Genomic DNA, 12,843 nt, shown 5'->3' on the forward strand with positions numbered 1-12,843 from the left:
TCAAGTATCTTCCTAAACCTGATGGATGAGACCTTTCGGCTACCTTCCCGCATCTCATCTTGTAAACCTCACTGAACCCTTTCCACATCATCTCTTGGCTGCTTTTCTGAAAGACTCCTTCAAACCCGTCTTCCTGGCCACCAGTCCTCAGGTCCATCTGCTGCACTGAGTTTCTGTTTTAAACGCATGTTTGCCATCTGAAGAAATGGTTGTCCTCTTTTTAAATTCCGTCACCCCAGCTTCCATAAAGCACATTCCAGCTGAGATCACTCTACCCCGTCCAAGGCTCCCCTTTCCAAGTCTGTGTGTCCCCAGATCAGTTTCCCTTTTGGGAACTGGGAGCCCTAGGTTCACTGGCAGTGGGGGCAGGCGGAGTAGAGGTGTCAGTAGACTGGCTCTTTCATAGTCTGGATCAGAGGTAATTCTATTATGTACAGAATTTTAAATGAAGTCCATTTTCAAGGCACTGGGGTAGGAAAGCGCTTAGCTGTGTCCAGCCTCCAGCCTCACAGCCATCCACTGGCTCTGCAGACCATCTCTGGCTCACACACACGTGCTTCCCAGAATGGAGCCTCGGAGGATACGTCCAGCCTTCTGAAATCATGTAAAGGTACCCCCATGATGTTTACACAATTGATAAGCGAACAGCTATTTGGATGGACAGACTGGTCACCCTTCCCCCTGTGAGGTATCACAGCAATACATACAACAGGCTGTAACATTTATTGAACATCAAGGTTACACTATTCACAACCATCACCAGCTCCCGAGTTGCACATAATTCTTATACTCACTTTAATTTAATTTTTATTGTGTGTGTGTGTGTGTGTGTGTGTGTGTGCACATGCACATGCCCAGGTGCCATGACGTTTATGTGGAGATGAGAAGATAGCTTTCAGTAGCTTTCTCTTCTTACACCATGTGGAACCAAACCCAGGTCAGCAGACTTGACAGTATGCATCCTTACCCACTGAGCCAGCTCCACAGCCCACCTTATTCCCACTTTTCAGATCAGGTAACTGAGGCACAGTGAAATCAAGAAACAGTTGCCTAGCCAGGCAGTGGTGGCGTACACCTTCAATCCCAGCACTGGGGAGGCAGAGGCAGGGGGATCTTTGTGAATTCGAGGCCAGCCTGGTCTACAGAGCAAGTTCAAAGACAGCCAGAGTTACACAGAGAAACTCTGTTTCAAAAAACAAAACAAAACGAAACAGTTGTGTCTTACACAGAGGTCTCAGGTACCTTTAGGGTTTAATTACATTTATTTGTGGAGGGATACGTGATGTGACGTGGTACAAATGCGAAGGTCAGAGGACAACTTTCAGGAGTCGGGTCCCAGAGATCAAACTCAGATTTTGGTGGCAAGGCCCTTCCCCACGAGTCATCTTACCGGGCCACCTTTGAGATTAAAGCATGGTTCACGGGCTGCAAGGTAGGTCCCAGCTGGGAGACGAAACACGGCTCAAACACAGCCCAGCCACAGAACTCCTGAATTTTAATGCCAGGGCTCTGAGAGGGGGCTCTGCAGATCTACTCCCTCCAGGCCTGCGTCCCGGGCACCAAGCCATGAGGCAGTGACTCGCACAGGGATTTTACTCCTATGCAGGACAGGCTGAGCAGGACCAGAAGCTCCCAGAGCTTCTAGGAAGGGCTGGACCATCTTAGGGCCCGAGAGGCCACCGTCACTGGCCCCCCGTAAGGCCTGGCCCCCCAGCACTCTGCACTGCTCAGCAGGGGCATGGCATAGTTACAAAGTAGGACATAACGAAAGCAATCACAGTTCTAGCCAGGGGTTAGCAGGTGCCTTGAAGGGAGCTGCTCCCTGGAGAGTTAGGACGTGGCTCTTCTCAGCTGGGAAGCCAGAGGATCTTGACCCCCAAGGCACTTGACTCAGGCTACCTCTATGGTAGGGAATGGAGGACACTCCACTGTAGGTCCAGAAAGGAGGTAACAGGCATCCTGCTGGGCACCGGGAAGACTCAGAGGCAGCTTCAGTACCCCCGGGGGGCAGCTTGGTCCTTGTCCTCTGGGCTTGCAAAGGGGGTTGCAGGTGAGTCTGGTGTGTCAATTGTCTGGTAGGCACTATGTTCATGAGACGGTCCAAAGAAATCTAGAGGACAGGGAACATGAGGATAGGGAAGTGAGACCACGGGGCCTTCGGCGGCGCACAGACGGATCCACCCTCTGCCATGGCTAGTGCTCGGCGTCCTGATTCCAAGGACAATAGGCAGCAGCGAAAGCCTAGACACCAAGCCTTTAGCAGGCTGTATCCACCCAATCCTCGTGTCCTGTATGAGGCACAGATCTGCAGATGAGGAGTCTGCGGGTCAGAGAGACGAACTGATTTGACAGTGTGTGACCTGAAGCAGGTGACACTGGAGTCAACCCTAAGTAGCAGGTCCTGTGGTCTGTGGCCACTGGCTGCTGTGCCACCTCAGTCCCCAGCAGCACATGCTCAGGAACCTGATGGGAGGTGGCTCCCCTGGGCCCACAGACTTCTCTCCTGCTCTCTGCCAGGCACAAGAACCCATACATATCTCTGTCTTCTAGAAGCTCCAGAGCTTGGCACAGTTGCTATACCCAGAAGGTTAGGGCTGAGGGGACAGGACAAGATGGAGGGCACCCCACGTCTCTCACTTTCCTCCCTCTGCACGTTTGTCCTGGGGCCACGAACAAGTCCCAAGGGCAGTGGGCCTTCATCTTCTCATCTGTTCCCTCCACACCTGGGCAGGTCTAAATGGTGCTTAGGTAAGCCAGAGTGGGCAGCCACAGACCACGCTCTCCCTGGCTCAGTGCTCTCCCATGGGATTCCCATGCCTAGCTCCCCCACGAGAACAAGGTCAGGGAGGGCAGGAATACAGCTTGGTCCACCACCAGGGAGGACAGTGTGGGCTATGCCAGAGGTGGGAGGACGGGCACAGAGGTTCCCTGGCCCAACACTAAACCTGTTTGCCCAGGCGCGGCATCACGGCTGCCTGCCTAGCACTGTGTCTGCCCATAAGGGGTCCATCCCACATGTCAGGAGAGCACAGCTCCAGAGCTGGGGCTAGGTAGAAACAGAAGGAGTTGTCCCTGCAGCCACCTGCAGGCCCAAACCAGAGGCCGCCCGCTGCCTCTGGGAGCTGACCACCTCCACGGCTTCACGTGTGGTCTGGGCTGCGGGACGTCTGACAGCAGGACAGCCCACACCAGACCGGCAGCTGGGGCCCAGGCTTCGGCGGCAATGACTGGGAGCTTGCCCACAGGACCAGGGAGAGGCAGAGCAGAGCGGGACTTACCGGGACGGAGTGGGAGTTCACCCCCTCGCTCACGGTGCATGTGGTAAATGAAGCAGCAGGAGAAGGGCTTGAGCAGCAGGCTGAAGATAGCCATGCCGGCACTGAAGCGGCCAGTGTCCACAGTGGCAAGACTTGAGTAGAAGATGCTGATGTAGATAATGTCCAGGAAGATGGTGGCCACCAAGCCACCAAGAAACTGCAAGAAACACCACCATGAGATCATGGGCACTGACACGCACCCAGACTCCAAGCTTCCCTCACACACACCCGCCTGGGTACACCTGCATGGCCTAGGAGCAGGACACAGGAATCTGGCTCCAGCCTGTTGCCCCAGAATTCCCTACCCCCATTTCCTGCCACTGGGGCCATGATGGGGCCCAAGACCTGGATCCAGAATTTGAGAGGGACAGTCCCTTGGAGTCCATACCATCTGTTTACAATGTAAGGAAACAAAGAAAAGCCCCCTTTGCAGTCCTCCTAAGGAGCTGCGGCCTTGATATGAAAAGCTGGGCACCTCCTACCTCAAGCCAGTGTCAACTCTGACTTCATAAAGTAAGGGGGCTGGCTCCCTCTTGTCCAGGCCTCCCAGTCACATCCTTTCCCCCAAAAGACAACCCTGAAGCAGGTCAGATTGCCTGGGAGTAGCCAGTCTTGGGGTTCTGTAACCTGCACCCTATTTGGTGGGGAGCTCTCCATCCCGGGGTGGGGGGTGCTTACATACAAGGCTTTAGAACAGAAAAAGGTGGGACATGAGGAAGAGAAGCCTGGGACCAATGAGGGGCACATGGATGAAGCCAGTTCCCTGCCCTCTCTCCTACCCCCACTCCCCACTCACCATGCCTATGGCATCAATGGAGTCTGGCTGGGCCACAGCCCACACGCCCAGGGCCAGGACAGTGAAGTTGCTCCAGGCATAGGAGCCTGAGAACACTATGCAGCCCCTGCATTGAGAGACACTGTCAATCAGGCGGTCCCCGCCCTGAGCTGCCCGCCCCTCCCCCAGCTCCTTCCTCCTGCTCCAGGGTTAGTCTCCTCCATCCTCTCCTGCCAGTATGGGACCCACAGCTTTTCTGTACAGGTCTCACTGTCACTCCACCCCCTTTACAGGCAGTCCTGAAACAGCAAGCAGTGAGCAGATCAGATCATGTGACTCCTCCAGGCCAACCTTCCCAACAGTTTTCTGACCTGCCTATGGGGTTCCCACGAGCCCCACCCTTACCGCCTGGCTGCCCCCTGCAGCTTTGTCTTCCTGAATGTACAGCCCTTTCTTGTCTTCTTGGAGCTCAGTGTTGCCTGAGATCCCGTGCTGACCTGAGCAGTGCCCTCCCTGCTATAGTTTTCGGATATCATGGTCAACTGGCATCACTTAGAGCTGGCTTATCGCAGTTAACACGGGTCGCTTCCTGGGACCTTGCACTGCCCTCCACACTCTGAATCCATTGGTGTTCACAGCTGCTCTTGGAGGGAGCTGGTCTCAGGAGCCTCGTTTTACAGATTCGGAGGCACAGACCTAATAGGTGACTAACCAGGTCACACAGCTGCTCGGTGAATGGAAATGAAGACCTGGCTGCTCATAGATATGGTTGAGGAGAAGGTTTTAGTGTAGATACGAGGGAGAAAACAGCCAGAGGCCTCTGAAAGAGTCCAGACTGAACATGGCCAGCAAGCTGAACCAGGCCATGAGGAGAGGTGTGAGGGAGAGCAAGAGAGGAAGGGAAAGAGAGAGAAAAGAGGAGAGAGGGGAAACAGACAGAGAGGTCCAGGAGAGGAACCGAGAGAGGATACAGCAAAAATGGCTGACTTATATAGGAACCAGAAGCTGGGGAAGGAAAGGGAAGCCCAGACCCTGGGCTGGAGTGGTTTAGGGTAGGGGTGAGGTGAGAAGTGCTGGGAGTTGCCACAGGTGCTGGTTGGAGAGCTGGGGGGAGCTGGGAGGCACCACAGGTACTGAGTGAGACTTGTCCTGGGTTTCCTTGGGTCCTGACACTCAGCAGCAGGGCTGGGATTGGAACACTGGGATTGGCATTGCGTGATGAGGCCTGATATTTTCCAGTCTTCCTATCTTAGCAGGTGTGAGCTCTGCCTAGTCACCAATGAGGGACCTCAGGGAAAGTGACCCCGCTTCACTGTGTACATCACTCACAGCTGTTGGCATGTGCACCGCACTTTAAAGCCTGCAAAACACATGTGGTTTCCTGACTTGTTTTTGGCAGAGAACTCTTCCTGGATGCTACACACACACACACACACACACACACACACACACACGACGGGAAGTGCCAGTGAAGGTTAAGCTGCGCCCTGCAGCCCCACCTAGGGTTTGGTTGGTAAGTGCTGCTGCAGGGGCCAGTGCTGATCCACAGTACAGACAGAAGGCAGACTCAGCCCTGGGCAAACAGACTGGTAACTGTGACTGGCTGAAACACTGCAGAATGGGACCTGACCAGGCTGACAGGATCCAGGAACACATACACATTGACCCTGGGGAAGTGTGGACACAGACCCCAGCTGACACAACACACAGCCAGGAGACAGTTGGATGCAGCCAGACACCCAGAGTCACTCACCAGGTTGTCAGCAGCCAGTGAACCAGGAGAATAACCTATGGTACAAGGATAGGGATTGGGTAAGTCTGCGAATACAATGTCACAGGCAGCACAAAGCTTATGATGCCAGAACACGCAGGAGAGCCCTGCCTGGCATCTACAAGGGTCTCACGAATGTCTTAAAGAAATTCCAGCAACAGGAAGGGTCTGTGGTAAAGGAGAAAGAGGAGCCTGGCTAGGAACAGGCACCTCTCCCTCTTCCTGTTTCCAAAACTAGGGGTTCCTCTGGGGAGCCTGGGGCATGAGCTCTGGAATCACAAGTCTGAATGGGAAAATGGGAGGGATCTCTAATAAGGGGTGAAGGCAGCCACAGGAGCTGGAAGGGAGGTGTAAGGAGACAGGGCTAGGGCTTAGTCGGCAGAGTGCTTGCCCAGCATGCTTGAAGTCCTGAGTTCAATTCCCACATTGAATAAACTGCCTAAGTCAGGCACAGTTGTGCACGCCTGTAATCTCACACTTAGGAGGTGGAGGCAGGAGAATCAGAAGTTCAAGATCATCCTCAGCTACATAATGAGTTCAAGACTAACCTATGCCTGTTTCAAAACACACGCACAAAAACAAAACAAAACAAAACAAACAAAACAGTAAGGGGGGAGGTGGGAGATGATAGTCCAAAGCAGTGGCTGGCAGCTCAGATTTCAAGTTTGATGACTGAGGAGAGCTTGAGACTTCTCTGCAGGAGACATCACAGTATGACGCCATGTTAAGGACAAAATCCTTCCGGCCTGCCTGGAATTGTAAAGCACGCTTTCACTGTGTTTGGCATCCTTGTAGTCACAGTCCTGGTCCGGGACTGGCCTCTGGCACTGCCTAGAGAGCTAAGATAGGAGGGGCAGATGCACGAAACCAGGGTACTGTCAGCTAGAGCGGGCTGCAGGCTTTTGGCCTGAGTGCTAAGGGTAAGCAAGGAATCGGTCAGGCCGAGGCAGGGAGCCAGGACCAGCCCTCTGAGTGGGAGGAAGGCGTGGCCCAGACCGAGGCTTCCTGGAGGCCAGAAGCTTTGCTGGTGCAGATGGCAGAGTTAGTCTGAGGGCAACGGTAGTGCACTGGACCAGGGCGGACAGGCAGGAAAAGGCCCAGGCGCTGTCCTACCTGCCTCCAGGAAGGTTCTCTGCAGGAGGAGCCTTGGGCTCACTGACCAGCTAGTCTAGCCAAATCAGTGAGCTCCAAGTTCAGCGAGAGACAGGAGGCTCACAGGGGCTTGTTGGCTGTCAGCCTCACTCTAGATGAGAGACCATGTCTCAAGGGAACATGGCAGTGAGTGATAGTGCAGGACACCCATGGGGAAGGAAACCTATCAAGAGACTAAGCCTCAGGCTGGGCATGATGGCACACACCTTTAATCCAGCACTCAGGAGGAAGAGGAAGGCAGATCTCTTTGAGTTCAAAGCCAGCCTGGTCTATAAATCGAGTTCCAGGATAGTCAGGGCTGTTACACATAGTTTTAAAATAAAGGGGGGGGGGGGACTAAGCCTCTCCTGCCTCAGTTTATCCATCTTTGTAATGGGAATATAATCAAGCCTCAGAGATATGACTTCAAAGAAAGCTGCAGGGAGAAACAGGACCAAGTGGCCGAACCCTTCCAGGAAGTACACAGGAGGGGGGCCAGTGGCCACTGTGAACATAGAACTGTCCCTGCTGGCTCTTACTCAGGGAAATAGGAGACCAGAGGCTTCTCAAAGAGAAACTGAGAAGGGCCAGGCCACAGCAGGAAGGGAGCCCAGCTTGATCTGGAGGACTCTTAAAACAGAGCTCAGCCACAGCAGGCTGCCTGTCCTCCCCAGACAAGGCCAACAGGCCGGGGCAGCAGGGGTCACTGGGTGCTGGATGGGGAACACAGGCCCTCTCTGTGTGATGGGCCACAGAAAGGATCCTAGCTCCACATAAGAACTTGGGTAAGTCTCCGGACCTCATACAACTGCCCCCTGCTCTTCAGCACCTCAGGGATAATCATACGTGACTCCTTGGCTCTGGAGGACAGAGGAGGAGAGATGTAGCGCTCAACACAGCAGGCCTCATCACCACTGTCCACGTCTACTGTCAGCGTCCCCACTGCTCCCCAGCCTGGGCCAGGTCTGCCTCCTCCCGAGACTTCACAAATCTAGTCTGACTGAGCTGCTCAGCTCAGCCCCTGCTTGCTTCAAGAGGAGCATGGGTAGGGCCCAGCTAGGGACAGACTTCTTTCACAGAGCCTGGGGCAACTGCGTCTTTTCACCTGCCCCCCCCCCCCCAGCCCACTCCAGCTGAGCTGGGCACACCAGGCATGTCTTTAAAGGACAGAGGGTGGAGCTGAAAGGGGCAGCCATCATGTCCCAGCTGCCCTCCATAGGGTACAGATCTTGCAGACAAAACGACCAAACACCCAGGCTCATTCTGAATTTCAGATTATGAATAATTCAGTATGTCCCCAACACTGAGACACACAATAAAAACCCTGTCATTGATTGTGAAACCCAAAAGTGACTGGATGTCCTTCCTAAGTGTTACTTCACAACCTCTAGCGCTCACTTGCTTCTGATTGGCCCTGGCTAAGATCCCTGGAGACACAGGACTTGTCAATCATATCAAGGGCCCAAAAGCCCATCTGGTTCACACTTGTGATGAATGCTCTGTGCCTATCAGGCTCTAAAAGTTGACCTAGACCATCAAAATGAAAGTTAGTCTCAAGTAATCCAATACCAGGAAATGTCAAGCCCCGGAGCTGGGTCTTTGGGGGTTCAGATCCTGACTGTACCACTTATTTCTTGGGGGACCCTGGCAATTTACTTGCATGATCTAAACTGGTTTGCATCTAAGAGAATAGAGCTTCTCTGGCCAGGTGTAGTGCAGGCCTTTAATCCCAGCACTCAGGAGGTAAGAGCAAGCAGATCTCTGTGAGTTCAGAGACAGCCTGATTTACATAGTGAGCTCTAGGCCAGCCACAGCTAGATGGCCCTGACTCAAAACAAGAACAACAGAGTACAGCTTCAGCTTTGTCAGTGGAGGGCAGAGATCAGTAAGCAACACAGGCTAGGAGACACAGCTCCGTGGGCAGAGTGTGTCCTTAGCAGACAAGAAACCCTGGGTTTCATCCCCAGTACTGCATAACAGGCCTGCAGTTCTAGTACTGGAGAAGCAGAGGCAGGAGGATCAGAAGTTTGATCTCTGATCATGCAAGTAAATTGCCAGGGTTCCCCCAAGAAATAAGTGCTACAGTCAGGATTTGAACCCCCAAAGACCCAGCTCTGGGGCTTGACATTTCCTAATATCAGATTACTTGAGACTAACTTTGGTTTTGTTGGTCTAGGTCAATCAACTTTTAGAGCCTGATAGGCACAGAGCATCCTCAGCTACAAAGGAAGTTCAAGGCTAGCCTGTATACTGCATGAGACCCTAACTCAAATGAATAAAACATAAAATGAATAGTCCATAAACTCCAGCTCTTTTCTCACCTGTTCCTATATTTTATAATTATTATTTGTTTCTGTCTGGGATGAACCCCAGATCTGGTGTGGGTTACTCCAATGCTCTCACGCTGTCCTCTAAATTGAGGGCAGGCTCAAGCAGAGTAAGGCACAGCCTGACCTCCAGGCTGCCTCCAACAGTTAGTACCTAAAGCAACAAGCCCCTGCAGCAGGCTGTAAACCTCTCCCCAGCTAAGGGGTCCGCCCAAGCCTATTTGCTCCAATTACGCCTCCCTCCAGCTGCTGGCCAGAAGCTTAGGAATGGGAAACCGAGCAAGTCACAGCTTAACCCGTGTGTAATCACCCAACTGTAGCATTATATCGCTGCTGCTGCTACCACCTATCTCTTGGGTCCCTTTGGTCTACGCCACCAAAGGGTGCTAAACGCTTCGACACCTGGGAGTCTAAGGAACCTGAACCAAGGCCCAAGATGGCCGGTTTAGTTCCAGGTTCACACCCCTCTGACCGAAGCTCTGTTGCAAACCAGAAGGACTGAGTAAGAACTCAGGAAATGAAGACACCGTAGGCAGCCCCGCTGCCTGGGGCCCGGCATAGGCTTTGGGGTTTTTTGCTTTTAAGAAACTTCTGCAGTTCCTGCTTCTTAATTATGAAATAAGGACGCTGCATGCGGAAATTTGGAAGAAACAATTGTTTGGGGGCACTGGATTTCTCCTAACCTGTGCCAACACACTGAGGGACCCAGCGGGACTGCACTGGAGGGGGTCTGACCTCTCAGGAGGAGAGGTGTCTCTGTCCTGCTGCTGGGGGACATGAGGAGCGCAGGCGCGGGCGGTCCGGGACCCGTGCCAGCCTGGGTACGTCCGGGAGGGGTGGCCCTGTCTATCTCTGTCTCCAGGTGTCCCTCCCGGCGTCTGCTGCCTCCTCCCTTGGGCTCTGCGCTTTCCCTTTTGCTCCAACTCCGTTCCCCAGGCTCCAGAACCCCGCCCGCCCCGGCCGCGCGGCCACCTTCAAGTTCACGGCGGGCAGCTCCATCCCGACCCTGGCGGAGGGCACCTGAACGACGGCCGCGGGGACTCCTGGGCTCCGAACTCGGGAACAAACTTCCACGCCCCGCCCGTCACGTTGCGCCAGCTCCAACCGTGGCTCCTCGGTGAGCCACGTGAGGCCAACTCGCGCGGCCACGTGACTGCAGCCAGTTGCTAGGAGACAGCGTCTAGCAGCCGGCTCTTGCTTCAAGGCTCAGGCTCCAGCCACCGCCTAGGCCTCAAGCAGCAGCTGCTCTGCTAGCAGAAAATCGGGATTTCTGCAGCCTGGGGGCAATGGCCTGCCTAGTGGAAACGTGCTGAGGACCACCTGTAGTCAGGAGAGTCTGGGGCAGCTAGGCAGAAACTGCTGGTGTTGTAACAGCTGGTGTCTACCCCGGGACATCTCTCTCCTCCCTTGTACACGGGTTAGTACAGTACTTACCTCATCATCCTTGTGACAGTCCGTGGGTGAATTCATGTCCGTAAAGAAAACGATGAGGCCTGGAGAGATGATTCCGTGGTTAAGAGCACCTGTTGCTCTTCCAGAAGACCTGGGTTCGGTTCCCAGCACCCACATGGTAGCTCACAACCATGTACATATATGATCCAGCCTCTCTCTTCTGTCCTCCTCAGGCACCAGACACACACAGTGCACATACATAGATGTAGGCAAAACATTCATACACATAAGATAAAAGAAATAAATTTGAAAAAATTCAAAGCCCCGTTCTTACTGTGTTAAATTTCTTCTTCAAGCATATTGGATTTCCATAAAATACATTTTTTTTTTTTTTTTTTGGTTTTTCGAGACAGGGTTTCTCTGTGTAGCTTTGCGCCTTTCCTAGAACTCACTTGGTAGCCCAGGCTGGCCTCGAACTCACAGAGATCCGCCTGCCTCTGCCTCCCAAGTGCTGGGATTAAAGGCGTGTGCCACCACCACCCAGCTCATAAAATACATTTTAAAAAAAGAAAAGAAAAAGGTGAAAGCAGGTATGGTAGGTCAGGCCTGTAAATAACAGCACTTGGGAGGCTGAGGCAAGAAGAACACCATGAGCTCAAAGCCTGCTTTACAAAGTAATGCCATGTTTATTTCTTATTTACTTGTTTATTTCGCGGGGTGGGTGGGTACATGCCACACCGTGAGTGTGGAGCTGAGAGGACAACTCGGGAGTTGTTCATTCTTTCCATCCAGGGTTTTGAAGCCTGGGTAAGTAAGGGAAAAGAGGAGACTGAAGTCAAGAAAAAGGGCTTTCAAGCTGGTGGCTGAATAGTCTCAGCCACTAGGGAAGCAGAGGCAGGAGGATTCCTCGAGCCCAGTCGGTCAAAGCCAACCTGGGCAACAGAGTGAGATCTTGTCTAGAAAGGAGGACATCAGGGCTCAGTGTCTTAGTATCTGTTTACTACACCTCCATCCCCAACATGGACAAAGGATGATGTCATCAGAGCCTATGTGACCTGAGCTGTCTGTGCCTGGCGCTTTCTACATGGCCGATGCACACAAGCTTTTGTACCATCAATGTGCAAGAAGCCAGCCACCTGGAGTCTGCTTACTGGCATACCATCCGTTTGAGAACCTTCCATCTGGACAGTTAGCAGAAACTCTGCCCTGCTGAGCCTCCAGCTGTGCTGAGCTGACTGTAAGAAGAAGGAGCTGGCCCTACCTGGGCTCTTGAGTGAGGGTCCTCTCAGGGCACAGCTGCAACTTGCTCTGCTCTCCAGAAGGACAGAAGCCACATGGGAATCTATAGGACTGCCTGAGTGGACACATGGCAACATCCAGACCACAGCTCCTCAGATAGGAAGGAAGGATTTTTTTTTTTTCTAAGTAGATGAGGGGAGACTCAGGGGGGCACCCAGGCCTAGTTTAAAGCCCAGTTTGAAAACACAGCCCTCGGGGGCTGGAGAGGTGGCTCAGTGGTTAGGAGTACTGACTGCTCTTCCAGAGGCCTGGGGTTCAATCCCCAGCACCCACATGGCAGCTCACAACTGTCTGTAACTCCAAGATCTGACACCCTCACACAAACGTACATGTAGACAAAACACCAATGTACATAAAATAAGAATAAATAAATTATTTAAAAAAAATCAAAAACCATAGCCCTCAGCCCAGGAGGAAGGCCAGCTGCAAGTCTGCCATTGTAATGGACAGGTATTCTGTTTTTGTTCCTAGGCAGAGTATTTCAATGTAGCCCAGGCTGGCCCTGAACTTGAGGGTGCCCTGTTCTATCCTCCTAAGGGCAAGTATTACAGGCATGTGCTTTTACATCTGTCTAATTATGGTTTATTATATGTTTGTTTAACTGATATAAAAATTATACACACTAACAAGGTTCATTGTGATATTTCCATACATCCTGTAATGTTGTATTTTTAATTATGTTTATTTAGTTTGTATGTTTATATGTAGGCATGCACGTCACGGCCCCTATGTAGAGGTCTGAGGACTTGCTTCCTTGAGTAGATCCTCACATTCCTACCTTGCTTTTGAGGTAGGGTGTCTTTTGTTTTTTCTGAATACACCAGGCTAGAT

At 52.7% G+C, this 12,843-nt stretch overlaps 1 protein-coding gene across 1 annotated transcript; it reads right to left on the reverse strand.

Annotated features, from left to right (window-relative positions):
* Positions 1–1,591: 1,591 nt before the first annotated feature.
* Agtrap (angiotensin II receptor associated protein) lies at positions 1,592–10,442 on the reverse strand. The gene is made up of 5 exons (XM_059255366.1): positions 10,294–10,442; positions 5,846–5,880; positions 4,114–4,219; positions 3,279–3,474; positions 1,592–2,110 (listed from the first exon to the last, which is right to left on the reverse strand). The coding sequence occupies exons 1-5, from the start codon at positions 10,318–10,320 to the stop codon at positions 1,992–1,994; spliced, it is 483 nt and encodes a 160-aa protein (XP_059111349.1). The 5' UTR covers positions 10,321–10,442; the 3' UTR covers positions 1,592–1,991.
* Positions 10,443–12,843: the final 2,401 nt, after the last annotated feature.

This window comes from Peromyscus eremicus, chromosome 2 (assembly GCF_949786415.1).
Source record: "Peromyscus eremicus chromosome 2, PerEre_H2_v1, whole genome shotgun sequence".
In the NCBI taxonomy this organism is placed as follows: domain Eukaryota; kingdom Metazoa; phylum Chordata; class Mammalia; order Rodentia; family Cricetidae; genus Peromyscus; species Peromyscus eremicus.

Bases quoted from the DNA above. Each gene is read 5' to 3' on its own strand.
- Agtrap (XM_059255366.1), bottom strand. From the start codon at position 10,320: ATGGAGCTGCCCGCCGTGAACTTGAAG. The intron at 4,220-5,845 runs GTGAGTGACTCT...CTCTCAATGCAG, and splicing joins CACTGGCTGCTGACAACCTG to GGGCTGCATAGTGTTCTCAG. The intron at 3,475-4,113 runs GTGAGTGGGGAG...TGTTTCTTGCAG, and splicing joins CCATTGATGCCATAGGCATG to TTTCTTGGTGGCTTGGTGGC.